This window comes from Saccostrea echinata, unplaced genomic scaffold, assembly GCF_033153115.1.
Source record: "Saccostrea echinata isolate AGI-Se365-2 ecotype Australia unplaced genomic scaffold, CSIRO_AGI_Sech_v1 ptg000057l, whole genome shotgun sequence".
Classification (NCBI taxonomy): domain Eukaryota; kingdom Metazoa; phylum Mollusca; class Bivalvia; order Ostreida; family Ostreidae; genus Saccostrea; species Saccostrea echinata.
Window position 1 is genome coordinate 7,695,416 of NW_026889806.1, and position 19,722 is coordinate 7,715,137.

A 19,722-nucleotide genomic window follows, 5' to 3' on the forward strand; every position below is an offset into this window, starting at 1 on the left:
CCAATATGTATTGCATTTTGGGATTCCATTATGTAAAACTAGATGGAGTGCACCGACTCCAATAGAGAATTGGTGAGGAGGTGGAGATAAACAGCATTTTAATCCTTATTTTCTGGTTTTATTTACACGGTTTATATGTACAATTTTTATCATTAAATAAAAAACTTCCCCCAATTTTCCCAAGACTTTGAAGATTTTTTCTCGATTGAGCAAGGTTTATATTTAATCAAACATTTGTTTTTGTCTTGGTGCACGAGCAAAAACCTTTGGTGCACAGGGTGTGAAGTTAGGAAGGAATGACACAAAATAACTTAAACAAGTTATTAATTTATTGAAACTATTTTGGAAAGATAACGTGTTTGTCACAGTTACTAATGCTGGGAAAAAGTAGGTCATAGCAAAGAGAGGTAACTCACTGTGACAAAAAAATAACTCATTTGAGTTATTTTTGACAATAACTTGTTTGCATTATGCCCCTGACTGATGAGTAGAGAAGATTTTCAAAGAAATAATGCACTTTCACTATATGATCTATATAGCCCCACCCTAGCACCAGTACCCCTGACCCTGGGGTCATGAATTTCACAATTTTGGTAGAGTCACTCTTGCTTATCATAACTATGTATTTACTTTGTTTCAATAATACCCAGGAGTAGAGAAGAAGATTTTCAAAGAAATAATGCATTTTCACTATATGATCTATATAGCCCCGCCCTAGCACCAAAACCCCTGACCCTGGGGTCATGAATTTCACAATTTTGGTAGAGTCACTCTTGCTTATCATAACTATGTATTCAATTTGTTTCAATAATACCCAGGAGTAGAGAAGAAGATTTTCAAAGAAATAATGCACTTTCACTATATGATCTATATAGCCCCATCCTAGCACCAGAACCCCTGACCCTGGGGTCATGAATTTCACAATTTTGGTAGAGTCACTCTTGCTTATCATAACTATGTATTCAATTTGTTTCAATAATACCCAGGAGTAGAGAAGAAGATTTTCAAAGAAATAATGCACTTTCACTATATGATCTATATAGCCCCGCCCTAGCACCAGAACCCCTGACCCTGGGGTCATGAATTTCACAATTTTGGTAGGGTCACTCTTGCTATCATAACTATGTATTCAAATTGTTTCAATAATACCCAGGAGTAGAGAAGAAGATTTTCAAAGAAACAATGCACTTTCACTATATGATCTATATAGCCCCGCCCTAGCACCAGAACTCCTGACCCTGGGGCCATGAATTTCACAATTTTGGTAGAGGGCTCAATGCTTATTACAATCATGCCAACAGTTTGACTGCTTGATGTCCAGGAGTAAAGAAGAAGATTTTTAAAGATTGCATTAATTTTGATGGTTTTGGCCCCACCCCTCAGGCCCCAGGGGGGCAGGGGCCACGAATTTCACAATTTTTGTTCCCCTTCACCCATAGATGCTATTTGCCAAAATTGGTTGAAATTGGTTTGCTGGTTCCAGAGAAGAAGCTGAAAATGTTCAAAAGTTTACGGACGACACACGACGACGGATGAAAAGAGATAGCAATAGGTCACCTGAGTGACTCAGGTGACCTAAAAATAAAAACTAAAGATTCTACATCATCACTTCTTGCGAGCCCTTTAGAATGATCTGATATTCAAACCACAAAATCTGAATCGCAAATATTTATTCAGATCTATGTCCAGTTCTGAAAAAATTTGAAGTACAGACATTGGACGGAATTTTGTGTAACAATAATCTTAACAACAGACACAATCAAAACACATTTTTATCACAGAGACAACTGATATGTAACCTACTATCACACAAACAATGGAACAGTCTTTTATTTGTCCTTCTGTCACACATATATTGGGGAAGTCATTAATCTGTCATTAAAATTGAGTGCGATTCACTGACAGGTAGAAGTTGTTATTCTACAGTGCCTTCCTCTGGATGAAGATATTTATTCACATCCGACACTTTCTGTAAATTTTCCTTGATGATTTTCTCGGAACACATTGGACAATTTTCCTCAGTCTCCAGCAATCTATTTAAAGAAAAATACAATTATTAGTATTTCCTTTGGCACATACTATGTAAATTATAAATAAAACAACTTTACAGACATTATAATATGCATTAATTGGTCTTACTTGATGAATTCGGAGAAGATGGCCGGGAAATCACACTTGGGACAGGCTGTCATGTCATCTTTCACCACATGGCGTCCCTGAGAGAGCAAAATAAATACATGTAAATGTTGGTAAGCAATGTCTACAATATGTAATGTAGATGGATGGAAGGCATTCTGTGCACTTGCACCACACTAACATAGCAGGAAGGGAGACTGGTACAATATTTGCTAGCGCTCTCGAGCGCTAGCAACTACGTTAGTCTATATTTCTGAAATACTGTAGATTCCTAAATATACGCGAGGAATTAATTATCACGTAATTACGCGAGAAGCACCACTCGCGAAATAAAATTACTCGCTTTTATTTTTATGGTGCTTTAATGTATGTAAAATCTCTAGATAAATCACCCATTCGCGAATTATTGTTCTCGCGATTTGATGCCCTTGGACCATTTCGCGATATTAAGTACTCGCGTAAAATAAGGAATCTACAGTACGCATGCTCGACTTCACGGTCGGGGATTCTGGGAAAACTACCGTAGATAGACTATACGATAAGAATTTCGTTTTTGTCATACAAAGATAGAAATGATCCGAATTTACATTGGCCTTTCCTGTCTGATATGCGAGATATACATTTCGTAGGTTAGAGACAGTCAATACCGTCTAGATCTGGATTCTGAATTTTTTAAATGTATTGTCTAACCTACACATAAAAGTACAAGAAAAAATTTGGCCATATAATGTCAAGATTCTAGACATCTAGCTTTCCTTACAGTTTTACCACCTTAGTGGATAATTCCAGCAAGCTCGGAAAAAACAACAACAACAACAAAAATATTTTTCAGAGTATATCGGAAAGACATGTCAATTTAGTGTTTATCATCTGAAAATACATATGATCTGAAGTTTCGTGTTTTGTTGTCTAACCTGCACATAAATGAACAAAAAGTAACAGTAACTCTGGTCTTATAAAACCAAGACTGTTATTTCTAAAGTTGTAATGAATACATAGCTTTTCTAATCTACCTTCATATGGATCTTTCCAGCAAGCTCGGAAAACCGCGGCAACCTCGGATATGTTTTCCGAGCTTTCTGGAAAGGCTCGAAGGTGCTAATTGGTTCTACTGACCTTTTATTTTTCACTTCGAAATTGAAATTACAGTAAAATACAGAATGCTTAAAGCACAGTTAGGAGTTATGCCATTGCCGACGTGAAGCACAATCACCATTCTGAATTGTGACCCCCCCCCCCCCCCCCAACTCAACCCCAGTGCACCAATCTGCCTTCCTATTAATAATTAATCGATTCAGCAAATTTAACAAATGGTTCGAATATCTTCTTCTGTATTTTATTATGCTACAGCGCTAGCTCACCAATCTTTTTAAAAGATAAGCTTGTTTGATACTAGAACAGTCATGAGAGTAAAATGTGATAATACACTAAGGTAGGTGTCTTTTACACCATGGACACATCATGTCAATTCCATAAAGGGGTTAACTTATGGTCACAGAGACAATATAATAATTATAATGATTATTCACAAACTGGAAAAGTCAGTGCACTTTTTATGGGTGTTGACTCACTATGCAAATGCAGGATGGGAAGTTACTTTTACACTGGAGAAGCCAGTACACTATGGTGACAAAGCAGTACAGAAATTTATTTTTACTCTGGAGAAACAAGAACCCTAAGGGGGGATACGTCACTGTGACAATGCAGTACTTGAATTTATTTTTACTAGGGATGTCAACAAATAGTTGACTATTTGACTATCAGTCGAATGGACTGACGATCGAATAACGAAACGACATTCGAATAAATAAATTCAATAAAAGAGTGATAAAGAGATGGAATTCTCATCCTAAAATTAGGTAACCGTCTTTCCTCAGACACGGTCGATAAAATAATTTTCCTCATTAAAAACTGCTGACTTTACATGTACATTGTAGAGAGTACAGTCATTAGAAATGCTTCACTTCCGCAAGAATTACTTGTCAATTAATGTGTTGTTTTTGTAATGAAATTATCTTGCTATATTGTGCTTTCTTTGTAAAATTATTAATTTGACTTGATTTCATACCATGTAACCATTATAGCCGTGACATGTTTGGACACTAATTTACTATAAAATTAATATCCTTTTACATTTTTTAACGCTGCATTTCATTTCCGGAATTTTGAATAGCATTTCCGACATTTTTAAATTTCATTTCCGACAATTTTTATTTTGAAATGCAGCCTATTTTAAAGACATTTTGATAGTTATAACAAAAAGTATATTCAAATATTTAACATTATCACAGACACTGTGTGTGCCCCCCCCCCCCCCCCCCCCCCCACAAATCATTCTGATAAGCTTTAAAAAAATATATCGTACTGTCATTTTAAAACCGACTTTACAGACCGATTTATGAACAAGATTGATGGGGAAATTATACATTAAGGAGAAATTAGTGGTCTATATCTAGTAAATATAAACACACTATCCACATTTTAGGTCCATGTGAACATCTGTGTGCAACATTAAATTTTAAAAAAGGGGATTTTGGGTTAAATATGCCATGTACCAGTGACGTTTGAAATTAAATTTTAGTTTCCGAAAAAGTTGCGAATACATTTGACTATCGTTCGAAAAATGCAATAGAATATTTGACTAAAGAAAATAAATATTTTGACATCCCTAATTTTTATACAGGAAAAGCCAAAACAGTATATAAAAGGGCTAACTCACCGTGATGATGCAGTAAGGGAGGTTATTTTTACACTCTGGACACATTAGCGCGGTCTCTGGGAGCTGGAAGCTGCAGTACGGACACGGAGTCAGTGGCTCCTCTTCCTCTGTTTTGTCTGGCTTCCTCACAATCATCTCAATCTTTTTCTTGTATTTCAGGTCAATGTTGTTACGATATTCAGGTCTCATCAACATGGCTGCGTAACTGAAGGAGGAGTTCTTTAGCCCCGCCCTGTGGCACTCAATGACCGTGGATGTCAGAATGGGTACAATATCTGTCCAATAAAACACAACAGTAGTTCTTATCAATTTATGTTGAGTACCAAAAATTTACTGCTTACTAGAGAATCCATACATGTACATGTATTTTGAATATGTGACATTTAGGGTTCATGATGCCTCTGTTCACTTTTCAAAAATGTTGCTTTATTCAATGATGTAAATGATTTTTGAAAAGAAATCTAATCTGTAAATGACATTCACACTATTTCAGCATACCTTGCGAGGAGAATTTACACAAAAATATCTTTTTACTTTGATTAAAAATGATAGTCATTTATCCCAGTGTTAATTATTTCACTTAGCAAAATGTCAGCTAACCTTGACTTGCTGATACAGAGAGCTTTTCTTTGCAGCGTTTTTTAAATTGCAATTCTGTCATTCATTCCAAAATTATTTTGAAAATTGATACACAATGTATATATTCACAAGATAATCCTACGCGATTTCTCCTCCCTGTATAGGATTAGTAAAATTCAGACAAAAGAATTATTTTACAGTAATATCAATATGGATTTTGTCGTTTATCATATTTAGACATTTTTCCATCTACTGTACTTTTTCCAACTGACAAGAAGAAGAAAAGGAGAATGTAATGTAGAAACATTCATCCTGATGTTAAATTCAGATTGAGTAGGCATTCTAGACAATATTTTGATAAGAAGTGACCAATGATTGTATATACTCACGTGAGGGGAATTTACTGATGTTGTTGGCCACTCGGATTAACATCCTGGCTCCTTTTATGTGATCCCCTCTCTTAACATGGATCTGAAGTAGAATGATACATTTATGATATGCTTAAAAGCTCCCCTTAGTTTATTTTTTCATGTTTGTGAATCTAGTAAACATATGAAAAAAGTACATTAAATTTTGTACATCTGTACATTTTAAAAAATTTCATGTTGAATAATTGAATTTATTATCTACAATGTAAATCATTCAAATTCTTTTAAAACAGCCATAAAATGCCTGCAACCTTAATGTGACAGTGTTTGACATTGACTAGGATGTTGTATGACCTTGACCTGGATGGACTGACCTTGACAAGGATGTAACTATGGAGAATCATCAGGTTTGTAGACATTTCTGTTGGAATCTTGATCTTTTGCTGCATCAGTTCTTTATACATACTGAACAGGACATCGTGGGCATTTCTGTAGTTACCTGTGAAATAGTTTTTTAACAATGTATTGAATATATGTAGGCTAGATATTTATTTGTATATACCAGTGGCATAATGCCAGTTATATTTTTTATTGAATATTGAGGTTGACTGATATCTTTTAACAAAACTTTTATCACTGTGACACCTCGTCCAAATTTCCATTACAGTAACATATACTTGTATAGATATGTAGAAAACCATATTCATACATGCATATTTTTACTCCAAAAATGTATCTAAGTAATATAAACACCCTTTCTAAATATTCATGAATGTAATAAGTGTAATTATACACTTAAAAAAACCTAAAAAGCAGCCAAATTTCCATGATCCCGATCCTGATGGTCAATTTCGAGAGAGTGATGAGTTAATTAGTTTTGCTTCCTAGACCTCAATAATATGGACTGATATTTTTTTATCGAACCAGGACATCACAGAAATTGGATTGTTCAGTATATAAAAACAACAGTGTAGAAAAATAACAGTGTAAGCCTGTTACAAACTGACCAGCATTTTGTTCCTCCCTGGCAATGATAATGGCTGTTCTACCAGCCTCCCTGTACTGCTTCAGCGCCATGTACAAACGGAACAGGTACTTGGCATCCTAACAGAGAAATAAAGAAATTCTGAATGATGCAAATGTCAATATAAAACTGCAATAAGGCATATGTGCTTAGACATGCTTCATAAAGGCATGATTATTTTCCCACAACATAAAAAAAGGATTGGTTCATGGACTGGTGAATTTGAAATTATCTAAATTTATTATTCATCTCTTTTAAACTTCTTTTGGTGCAAAACTGCAAACATATTCTATTCAAATTTTCTGATTTTTGATTATAATAGACCTCCATTTTACCTTGGGAACATTATCCGTTTCTCCCATCAGGAAATCAATCAACATTCGGGTCAGAGACTCGTCATTTGCTCGTCCCACGGTTTCAATGGCTAACTCAATGGCCTGACCATCTTCTCCACTACACTTTACAAAATGCTTCAGAGCCTGAAAGGTAATCATATGGTTAGTCTCTTAGTCAGAATAACTGTGGTAAACCTTTTTTTTTTTCATCAAGCATGAACTGATATATCAAATACAGAGTATGATGAGTTTAGATTATTATGCAAGTTACTATATGTTTGAATGTATTTTTGTGGAAAAAACAATGAAAATTAAAATACATGTACTTAAATAAAATTTAACAAAATTTTGATACAAAATTTTTAAACTAAGTCATTTCATATTTCAAAATGACGGAATCTAATGCATGAACGATATCAGTTGAACACATTTTCTCTAAAATAAGATTATATTGCTGGAATCCTACCCTGCTGTACTGCCCACTCAGAAGGAAGAATTTTCCTGCCATGAAATGGTTCTTTTCATTCTCAAAGTACAAAGCGATACTCTGATAGTCCTCGGGTGTAGCATCAGGTCCTACAGAGGAAAACAAAAAGTGAGTACATCAAAAAGTGAGTACATGTACAGGGTACATCAAAATCAGGTCCTACAGAGGAAAACAAAAAGTGAGTGCATGTACAGGGTTCACCAAAATCAGGTCCTACAGAGAAAAACAAAAAGGGAGTGCATGTACAGGGTACATCAAAATCAGGTCCTACAGAGAAAAACAAAAAGTGAGTACATGTACAGGATACATCAAAATCAGATTCTAGAAGTGTTAATCCATCAGAATGGATGTGGATCTATGTATAAATGTATTTGTAATGTATTCTTACTAAAAACTGTTATAAAAACAGTTAATGATACATTATCTTTTATTGCCAAATTGCTGATGGAAAAACCCAATTTAAGCTATCAGTAAACTCAAATGAGCCTTCTTGGTTTAGAAACAACTGATGAAGAATGTCTAGTACAAGAACTAAGAATATATCCAAGTGTTTGACACTCCTCAACTTTGAAATTATTTTTCACACACAGAAAATTGTACATGTACAGTATGAACAAATGTTACCTATAATCTCAGCATATGTCTCCATTTGGTTGTGGGTTTGTGCCAGTTGGAATGCCTCGTCGTTACACTTGGAGATAACAAGGAACTGGATAGCTGAGGAATAATCATTTAGTCTCTGGAAAAATCTAAAAGCAAAATTTTACTTCATAATAAATGTCATATATCATTTCAATTTGTCCAACTAAAATTCTGTTCCCATTTACATTTTTACAATATTTTCATCAAGACATAAAATTTAACAAAAATTTTTGTGATAGTTTATCATTTCAGGATCTGCAAAATAATGACAACCATTAAAATGATTAAATGAGGAAACATCAAAACAATTTTTTTCTTCTATAAACATGCAGCATATTGATTGACAATTGACATAAGTTGTAAACAGCTTTTCAGTTAGACTTAAATCAATAACCATAGAAATGTTACGTACTTAGCAACCATTTTAGCGCCCTCTATGGAGTGGGTATCGCGGACTATTTTGACAGCCTCCTCTGGATTCTGGAGATAATCCAGGTTAATCCGGATGACGTTATCCCAGTCTTTGGCATTCCGATAAGCCTCCGCAGCTTCCTTATATCGACCGTCTGCCTCCTTGGCTTTCGCGTACTGGATGTGGATCTTCGGAGATGTGATGTGGGATAATAAATCTCCAACCTTAGACCTGCAAATTAAACACAATAAATCTCCAACCTTAGACCTGCAAATTAAACACAATAAATCTCCAACCTTGGACCTGCAAATTAAACACAATAAATCTCCATCCTTTAGTTAGACCTGCAAATTAAACACAATTTATCAACCACTGATGTGTTAAAGTCTTAATTAACATGCATAAATTTACTAGAATCCATGTTATTTTACACGTGGAACAAATTTAAGTTGAATGATCATCAAAGTACAGTACTTTCATCAAAACATGCAGGTACATATGTACTTGTTTCTAAAGAAACAATATCACATTTCCATGTATGATTGGCTATTACAAGATACAAAGACCAATTAAATTATGCCTTATGATGACTGATGCTCTCCTTGCAACTGAGGTATGGGTATACTAGAACTCAGTAATTTTGAATAAGGACTTTTTTAAATAACGTACCAGTTTTTGCCTCTGATGTACACTGAGGCAGCCTTGTCATAATACCCTCCCTGTTCATACAGAGTGGCAGCCTCCGTCCATTGCTGAAAGAAAAAACAGTGATTAAACAAAATGGAAAAAAATAGTGTTTAAATTGAACCTTCAATGTGTAATGTGATTAAGGGCTACCTTCATGCCTTCTAATATTCCTGCACATTCTTTTTTCAAAATTCTGCTGGGCATTTTCATTGCCATGGAAACACCTCTGAAAAATAAAAACAAAAATACATGTAAAAGAGAATAGTCAGAAAAAAGATTTTTTTTTAAAATTCAACTTCTGCTAGATATACATTTTGAAAACGATAACATTTTCCTGACATTTTAAGTGTACATCTATTAACATTGAAAAATAATCTTGCTGTGCCCATTTGATACGTGTTGTTGTATTTCTGACCACCAGAGGGCACTATTGTTCCTACCTTCTGATATCTCCCATCCTGATTGACATCCGAGCAATCCCAGCAGCACACACTTCATCATGCTCCCGATCCTTCTCCTCTCGAGTCACACCCTTCTCATAGTGAGACAGCGCTGTCATGTAGTCCCCAGTAAACTCGAGCTGCTGAGCATACTCGCGTGAGATGTAGGGAATCTGCTCAGGGGCCAGAGCTTTGGCGAGCTGGAGAGCACTGTCCCAGTGTAGTAGGTCACGTCTCATCTGAAGAAGTGCAAGTTAACACAATAAAAACAAACTTTCTTCTGTATATTTGTACATGTATATTAATGGGGGGGGGGGGGGGAGGGGTGTGGCTGCATTTTTATAATAATTTCTGTCTACAGTAGCTCTGGGAGGAGGGATCATAATCTTACTAATGAAGTTGTCTTCAATTCTCACATAAATACATCTACTTCTTTACTCAATAATTTAATCACATGTATTTAACGAACCTTGCAAATTTAAAAAACTAAATACTGACCTCTAGAGCAGCCAGTGGTTTACTTGATGTTAGGAACAAATCTTGTGCCAGATTAAATTCTCCTAGAAACATGGCTACATATCCTGACAGCAAGTTCTTATCTTCAAGATGCTGAAATATTGAAAACCATTACTTCTAATATTTTATGTATATATGTATACTCTCTACTTCTGATTTATATTTACATAATAATATGACTGTATAAATTACATGTATATGACATTGAAACTTGCCCATGACAGTTTTGGAGCATTAAAACTAAAATCTATTGCTACTGTACAGTGTAATTTGTATATTTCAAAAAAAATTCAAAACAGCTAGCATCTCAAACAGATGTTGCATGACTTTGTTTTGATATTTCTATTTCAGACTTTGTAGAATGTTTACCTTGACCTGTTGTAGTGATGACTTTGTTTACCATTTCTATTTCAGACTTGGTAGAATGTTTACCTTGACCTGTTGTAGTGATGAGCTTGTTTACTATTTCTATTTCAGACTTTGTAGAATGTTTACCTTGACCTGTTGTAGTGATGACTTTGTTTACTATTTCTATTTCAGACTTTGTAGAATGTTTACCTTGACCTGTTGTAGTGATGACTTTGTTTACTATTTCTATTTCAGACTTTGTAGAATGTTTACCTTGACCTGTTGTAGTGATGACCTTGTTTACTATTTCTATTTCAGACTTTGTGGAATGTTTACCTTGACCTGGTGAAGTGAGGTTACCATGCCAACATCTGCTATTTCTCTGTAAACTCTTATGGCTGGAAAGGGAAAAATATCAATCAATCAATCATAATTTATTTTATTACTATCCAAGTTTCATATTATATGTACAAGTAGTCCTCTTCAGACTTTAGAAAACTATTGCATCATTAAAAGGTTTTTTTAACAACAAGAGTAAATATATATGTACATGAAGGTATTCCAAATGCTGCTAATCAAATACCTTTATCTATCAAACCTCACAGTACAATCTTTAGAGATTTTATACATGAAGATGTTTTTCCCTCTAAATAGACTCACCATAATCAATCTCTATGGCCTGCATGGCAGCCTGTCCTAGCTGTAACCAAGCAACCATGTCATTCAACTTCTCACAGAAACTCCAGGCTTCTTTGAATCTAAACCCAATCAACAATCATTCATTTTATAAAGGAAACATACACAGTCAATAAAAAAAAACATTAATAAAAAAAAAATTGCAGTCATTTTCCTTCACAAATTTACTTATCTGACAGAAGTTTATATGACTCATCAAGTGATAACAAAGTGAAGTCAGGAACAAGTGCTTCAAAACATTGACAAATATTACCTTCTAATAGCGATGCCCTGTTTCAATCCATCTTTTACCTGAAAATTACCAGCAACAAAAATAATTTCCTAAACAATAAAATCAGTTGTTATTGGCAATTTTAACAAACAAACAAATAATTATAGTTAATGAATATTCTGAAATATTTCTCAGTTGATTCTATAGAGAGGGAATATGGGCTATTACAGAACCACATCAGCCTGCAATGTAAATGCTGGGGAATACTTTTTATGTTTACAACTTCATAATACATGTATATTTTCTCATCTCTTCATTCTTAACAACATCACATAAATGGACACATGACATCACAAATATCTGTTGTACTGGCAGCAATCAATATTGTAAGGATGTTTAGGAACAAAAACCCAAAGAGATTCTATTTAAGTAATTTGGAAAAAATGCACGGGCATTAAAATACATGTATAGACTATAGAGTTAAAAGTTTGTTGACTGAATATAGGGGAATGTGCCTGTTCTTGGTCTTTGTGCAAATGCGGACCTTGTAAGCTCAGTCTGCTTTCCCGCACACAGACCTTAAGCTGGCATATTTCCAAATATTCAATCAGTATAATTACCTCCTCCTGAGTCATATCCTCCATGTTCTCTGTGTACAGAGCTGTGTGGGTGTCCAGAATCTGGGTCTGGACACGCCCACTCTGTGTCTGTAGAGTTATCTCCCCATTGTAAAGCATGATGGGAATCATTCCGTAGGGAAGCTTAGAATCCCCCACATACTCCACTGTCGGGCCTGAGAAGAGAATCATCAAAATTATTTTAAATGAAAATACAAGAAAATTCAAACATTATCAGCAAAGAGAAATAGAAAGATGAAAAAATTAGACAATTTTATACTTTAAGAGAGTTACGTACCCTTGGTGGATTCTCTACAGTACAGGTATGTGTAAATCTTCTCTTCATCATAAGTAATAAACACACCCTGAAAGTCAAGTGATAGTTAATCAGGATAAATTATTTATTCTTTACTTTTCTATACATTATTCATTCTTCAGGTTTCTATGTATTACTATGGCATGACCACGTACTCATGTCAAAAAAATTGTTCTTGACAATACACTCATTTAGAAAAAGGGGTGAGCACTTTTAAATACAATTATATTTTTGACACTTTATATCAGCAAGGTTGCTTGATCTTCAAGAAATTTTTCGTACAAATTACTATTATAAAATAAATGCATGTTCTTGGTCATTAAAAAATCCCAATAAATAACAATATTTAAACTTTCAAAAAAAATGCAAAATACTAATTAAAAACAAATAAGACACATTCAACAATAAGAATGAAACATCAATTATATAGATATTGAAATCTCTTTTAAAAATTTACAACAAACCATATATTCCTGAAAAAATGAAAATAATACACTTTCTTTACACATAACTGTGATTTTAAATGATAAGAGTAATGCAGAGCGATATGACTGTAATGAGATAGAAACTGGAGCAAAAAGTACAGGTATCAAGTCTCTAAGACAGTATAAGTACATGTATGTTATTCCTCTTCACATGTATTTACCTTGTCGCCAGCCCAGTTTTCCCATAATGCACCTTTTGTGGTGGAAGAGAATTGTGGGATGTCTAGAACCTGGTCATTCACCTGAAAAATGTCAAATATCTCCCATGAACAAAAGATTTACATTTACAAAATGTAAATTTAATTACAAAGATAAACACTAGAAGGACATGGGTTTTACCATTCTATTTTTGTTGCAGACTTACTGGATTATAGACAAATCCATCACTTTTCTCATCAATAAACAACAGTCGTGTACCGCTGTGGTCAGGAAAGATCCTCCGAATTCCCACCACATGTCGAAACTCATTCACAAAATTCCAGTCCTCCACATAAAAGTAATTAATTCCACCATTCTGAAATAGTAGTAACATTATTTTCACATGGCACCAAAACAAGCTCATTTTTTAGAAATAAAATTACAGTTTTATAATATGTACTCTGTTCTGCAATTTTTTTTTGGATGACTTAAGAAAGTGTGTGCAAGTAATTAATATATAAGTATTAAACTTTTCTTGATACATATGATAACTTTATCTTACATCAGTCCCGTAGATCAAAAAGTCATTGGTAAGGTCATGACAGGTAACTCGGGAGTCATCCTGACTCGTCTCGGGAAACAATCGAGTCTCACGCTCATCTGTTGTACCAGCTGTCTCTCCCTCAATCTGTCCACAAAAAGAAAATCAAAATAATTCTCCAAGCTAAATGTACAGTCATGTATGTGTACTTACTGGGAACAATTTTACATGGATATGTACAGTAGTCATATCACCTTAATGGGGAAATAAATTCAAAATCTTGAGATTTTTACCATAAATTACAGAAGGAACTGCCTATAATTAACTACAGTGGCGCCGCGTTTATCCGGACGCCATTTATCCGGACGCTTCACCATCTGGACGATATTTTTTGGGAACCGATTTTTTCCACGTTATTTTGTCTCATTAATCCGGAAATTCACGTTCCGTATCCGGACGGTCAATTTCTACTACAAAACATAACAGTTCATTCAAAAATGACTCGTTTATCCAGACGGTAATTTTTCAAGAAACGACTTTTTCACACTTATCTGGCATTCGTGTTAATTGTTGTAAAAACATTGGCCATGCAGTCAGTTTGAAGGCGGTTACCTGTGACCTACAACAGTGTACAAACAATAGCGTCGATAATTAGCATGTGTTTACCCCATTTCAATCACATGTTTATCTTTATTATAAAGCTCAAAGAATTTAACTGACACTGTGCATTAATTAAATAATAATCCGTTCAAAATCATTTTGTTAATTAACTGTATATACATTGGTAAATTCAAACGCTTTTTTCCCCACAAGACAGTATAGAAAGGTACATAATTGAAGAAATATCTCTATTTAATGTATTACAGTTTACAAACGTCCAGTACATATAAAAATGGTGTTACGTACAGAAGTTGATTACGTTTTTCAAGGTATTTTCTAATGATCGAAATTCAAACTTAGCGTCTGTAGAAAAAAATAATATTGATAATCTTGAAGATGGCTTGTGTTTTTAAACTTTGTTTGAGTTAGCTTGCAGTGTTCAGTTAATTTTATAGTAACTCTGTGTAATGAATATATACGGGGAATATACAGGGTTAGTTTATATTTGAACATTTTCAATGATGATGCTGAACAGTTCTGTCATATCATATGAGCTTCAATAATTATAATATATGGCAAAATTAAACAACAGTAGATCAAAATTTGCTCAACCCATGAAGTCACATGCCAAAGAGAAGGCGAATTAAAAAAGGAGGTCTCAGAATAAAATTGCCCATCCATTTTTTTTTTTATTGTGTAAATTACATTTTAATATATTTTTTCATTAATCAATTACTGCTTTTAAAACAATTAACCAAAATATAATTTAATTTTTTTTCTTTGCTGTCACATTTGAAACAAAAATGTGCATATATACATGCTTAGAGAGTGCTTTTTGAGATGTGATCCAATTATCCGGACGATTCATTTATCCGGACGATTTCGTTGGGGACAGAGGCGTCCGGATAAACGAGGCGCCACTGTATATATTTCCATGTGTGAAAAACATTGTACAGGACATGTATATTTAATTATTAAATGCCTGATTCAGTTACAAAGAGAGGAACCATCTCATTACCATGTGGAGCTGAACTTTTCCCTCAAACCCTACAGCAGCATAGTCAGCATTCAGACAGATGTGATTAACGGTGCCTAGGTATTCCCTGTCCTTCAGTCTCTCAATGCCTGTCACAAATAATGAGGCATCATTTAATAAGGTCCCACACAATGATACAATCAAAGAGGATAAGATTTTTTCTAAAATAAGTATATTAATTTACATTATTTCTCTATATAATAAGATTTTATTAAACGAACCTGCATCTCCAAGGAGATAGAACCATGCCCGATTGTTCATTCCACAGGCCAGATGGTAGGGCCCTATCCCTATAAAGGTCGGCTCTACATCTATTGGAATAGTCAGGGGCTGGTCCTACAACAGAGTGATATAAATAACAATACCATAGAAACAACTCACAGTGCTGACACTTCATGGTCCACAGAATGTCAAGAGCTTACGATTTTGTGAATATTAAGAAAGCACAACCAGTGCTTATAACACTAAAAATCTACTTTTTATTACAATTGTGGCTAAATCTTTTTTATTCATTAGGTGAATAGTAAAATAAAATATGCAAGTATTCGTATACATATACTATCAGGCAAACTGCACACATCTTACTGTACATTTTCAAGTGAGCTATACATGCCTTATTTATATTTTCTGGGCTATACTCCACAATCTTGGTTTTGCCTCTCCTCTTGTACCTTAATTTATAGATATATCTTATTTCTCCCAAAACTTTTCAAGTGAACAGTACATTACCTGCTGTACATTGTCCTCTATGGTGACCTCCAGTAGAGATGTCAGGTGAGCAATGCGGGTCTGGTAAGCAGAGGCCAGCATGGGTAGCCTGGTCAGATAGACGTGGAGGTTTCCCTTCTGTGTGGACACCGCTAGTAACTGACCATCATCTGACCAGTTCAGCTGGTCAAGGCCACGCTCATCCTCCATGTTAATAATAGCAAACATCTCCTTAAGGTCAGAAAGGTCATGGATCTTAATGCTGTTAAGACAAAAATAAATCTGGAATTACAAATGGTAAACTTTCTCCTTACATTAACATGGTCTGCAGCAATCAAAATAAATTCCAATTCCCTTTATAAGAAGTAGAATCTGCAAATATAATCTACATTTTACTCAAGTCTTGTAAAGTAGATTGTTTCCCTGCTAGTCTTGAGTGACTTGAGCATAATGAGTTAGAATTTCTCTGCAAAGTAATCATTCTCATGTTTGGCTTTTTTCCAGCTGTCAAATAACATGGTTTACTTGTAATTCATAACCTTACCAGTTATCGCCACAGGAGGCAGCCTTGTTGAGGGCAGTAGAAATGGCTATACAGGTCAAGTTGTCCTTGTGGTTCCGAGCTTGAAACAGCTCCTACAAATACACGCATAATCTTTAAACAATATAAACTTACATGTCCAAGCAGGAATAGATGGGAAGAACAAGGTAAAACAAGTCACTTTCATATACAAATGTACCTGAGCAGAGTGCATCAGTAAATATCTTACCTGTCCAATTTCTTTCATATGAGTTGAGATGACAACAAAGTAGCCGTGTGAAAATCCAATCATGATGTATCCATCTCCATACCTACAGAGCAGCAAGAAAACTCAACTTACCCACTTGTAACTGAAGTAAATGTTGGATAAAGATACTGCAATTGAGAGCAACATTGAATTCAACCTGGTATATTTATATCTCTGAGTTGAGCATATGGCTCTTCATACAATACATGCTGTATAAGTCTGAGATGGATTGAAGCACGATTAGGCTTTGCTTCACTATCAAAACAACATTATTATAATAAAAAGTCTTGGCATTTTTAACTTCATTCTAGGTGCAAAGATCCACCATCTAAGCACCAGTATATGTAATATAAATAAATATCATTATAACTTTTTAATGAAATCACCATAAATAGGAGTATCCTCTTGCAACAACATGAACAAGGCAATAACATTTTAAATTATTATTTTTACTTCATTATTGATACTTCATCTCCTAAGCCTCAATGCAAGGGAAAATACAGTACAAAATCTAACCATTTGTAAGAAATGATGTTGCCGTATCTCTGTTGGAAGGCCAGTTCAATGGGATTTTCTGGGTCATTTAAGTTGTACAGGAACAAGGTCTTCTTCCCAATCACAACGCTGACCTAAAAACAAAGAAATGAAATAAATTTGAATCACAACACTGCTCTAATAAAAACTTTAATAATCAACTCCCTTTAATGACCTGGTTAGAATAAGTAACTATAAAGTTTCTAAAGGTTGTCCACATTTGCCCATCTTCTGCAAATTTTGCTGCTACTGTCAAGCTATACAGACATAATCTGCAGGTAGTGATAGTATTTTTGTATGTATAAGAGTGATAACATCTTACCGTGTTTTCTCCCATCTGACTGCGCTCGTCACCCTTCATCTCCGAGAACTGGACATTCTGAGGATTGGCCCGGACGGACGTCTGTCGGATTGTATCACCCTCAATGTTACTGATAGATATTGTATTATCATCACTCGCCAAAGCCAATAGATTCTCGTTGCTCCACGAACCATTTGTGATCCGACGTGTGTGCTTCCCCAAAATTGGAACCTTCCTATTTGACAAAGTCAGGAATAAATTGTAACAGATTCATATTCTTAATTGTTTTTCTTATATATTTAATTCTTATATATATGTTTGCAAAATAAAGCTGCTCTTTTGTTTATGACAACCTCACCTTGAAGTCTGGTGGTTGTAGATCATCAGGTTTCCTTTGAATGTTCCAATGGCCAGATAGGGTCCAGCTTTAGCCCATAGAAGAAAGGACAACTGATCTCTATAACAGAGGGAAACAATGTCAGTACGAGATCATTTAGAGATCTCTTTATGATCAGTATGTGATCATTTAGAGATCTCTTTATGATCAGTATGTGATCATTTAGAGATCTCTACAACATACACGTACAATGCAAGCAATAAAAACTGTAGGTTAAAATCAATTCACTAGATCATATGGATTTTGTATATGCATGCATCAATGTGTACATTGAATAATTCTTTAAAATATTTGGAGGGATATGCAATAAATTAGATGCTATCACTTTATTAATTTCTAAAGTGAAAGTGACATTTTTCAGTTTACAATTTAAAAAAAAAAACAAATAAAAAGGGCTAGATATATGTAATGTCTATATAGTAATAAACTAGTTCTCACCTGAGCCCGCTATCTAACTGACTGGTCCTCATAGTGTTAGCGTCCCAAAGGGTGATAACTCCATTCTTGTCATTTATAACAGCAAGTGTATCGCCATCTTTGTCCCACCCCATACCGACACATAAGCTGAAGATCAATACACAAGTTATGTGAGAGGTCATTAAAAATCAACTGACTATTAATAATAACATGAAATCACAGTAATCAACCTTATGCAAATTAATAATCTTTTTTTTTAACATGCATATGTGAAAGATCCATGATATGTAAAATTGATTCCAAATAGCCTGAATAATTTGAAAATAAATCTACACATAATAATACATTTGATACAACAAAATTCCAAACAAAAGAGTGAATTGAAATTATTATATTTTCCACGAAAATATACAGCTTTAAATATATTGTAATTTAATTTTATAATGTTCCTCAATGTGTACAACAGATACTTACCCTGGTAAATTGATCTCCTCCTTAAGTTCACCATGTCTGTCGTAAATTCTTACAACATGGTCAGCTCTTAATATAAAAAAAATAATTCAAACGTTACATGATTTCTTTGCTTTTCCTTTGAAAGAAGCAATGTATGACAAGAAAAGAAAGAGGTAAACAAGGAATATTCTATAAATCATTTAGGGTTTAATTTTCCTTTTTTTTCCATAAGCCAACTTTTTGTTTCAGCAACAAGAGTAAAGAGTATGGTTCTTAAATTACATTTATTTTTATGGGAACTGTAACAACTGTGAGTGCTAAAGTGCTGATCAAATATATCAAAGGATCTGGTTTGTCATATTTAATTGTGAACAACTGTCACTAAATCAATGCCAGACATGTAAATAACCTGAAACATACCCTGTTGTAGCAAGATAGTTTCCCAAAGCCCTTTGCCAACTGTATGTTATTGTTCCTTGGCCACCAAAGTTCTTATTACTTAAACTGAAAACTCTCTGAAAGAAAAAGAAACATTTAACAGAGCCCGGAAGCCTGTCTTTGGAAGTCAGTCGCACCTGTTTGCACTGAGGAAATTCGAAATGGAACTAAATAGCAAAACAAAAAGAATCCTTCGGTTTTCATTTTAAGAAATTAATAAATAAAAAGCAAGCGTTCTTTACAAACCAAATGTATTGAAAAAGAATACTAACCTTCATCTTTAGAAATAGTTGTCGTGCTTAACTTAAATCATTTAGTCTGTAACATTTCCAGTCTTGGAAACAAGAAAGCTT

The 19,722-nt window shown here is 34.4% G+C and overlaps 1 protein-coding gene across 1 annotated transcript; it reads right to left on the reverse strand.

Moving 5' to 3' along the window:
- Positions 1 to 1,655: 1,655 nt before the first annotated feature.
- On the reverse strand, positions 1,656 to 19,707 carry LOC133174283 (WD repeat-containing protein 19-like). Its single transcript, XM_061309370.1, has 34 exons — positions 19,642 to 19,707; positions 19,352 to 19,446; positions 18,953 to 19,018; positions 18,500 to 18,625; positions 18,023 to 18,121; positions 17,686 to 17,899; positions 17,346 to 17,458; positions 16,812 to 16,893; positions 16,586 to 16,677; positions 16,063 to 16,303; positions 15,555 to 15,669; positions 15,316 to 15,422; positions 13,719 to 13,844; positions 13,383 to 13,532; positions 13,180 to 13,260; positions 12,516 to 12,582; positions 12,221 to 12,393; positions 11,643 to 11,680; positions 11,354 to 11,451; positions 11,030 to 11,091; positions 10,328 to 10,438; positions 9,830 to 10,068; positions 9,540 to 9,615; positions 9,372 to 9,454; positions 8,703 to 8,933; positions 8,273 to 8,397; positions 7,628 to 7,737; positions 7,162 to 7,305; positions 6,810 to 6,906; positions 6,177 to 6,301; positions 5,824 to 5,905; positions 4,856 to 5,130; positions 2,140 to 2,216; positions 1,656 to 2,033 (listed from the first exon to the last, which is right to left on the reverse strand). The coding sequence occupies exons 1-34, from the start codon at positions 19,645 to 19,647 to the stop codon at positions 1,916 to 1,918; spliced, it is 4,044 nt and encodes a 1,347-aa protein (XP_061165354.1). The 5' UTR covers positions 19,648 to 19,707; the 3' UTR covers positions 1,656 to 1,915.
- Between the last annotated feature and the right edge of the window lie 15 nt (positions 19,708 to 19,722).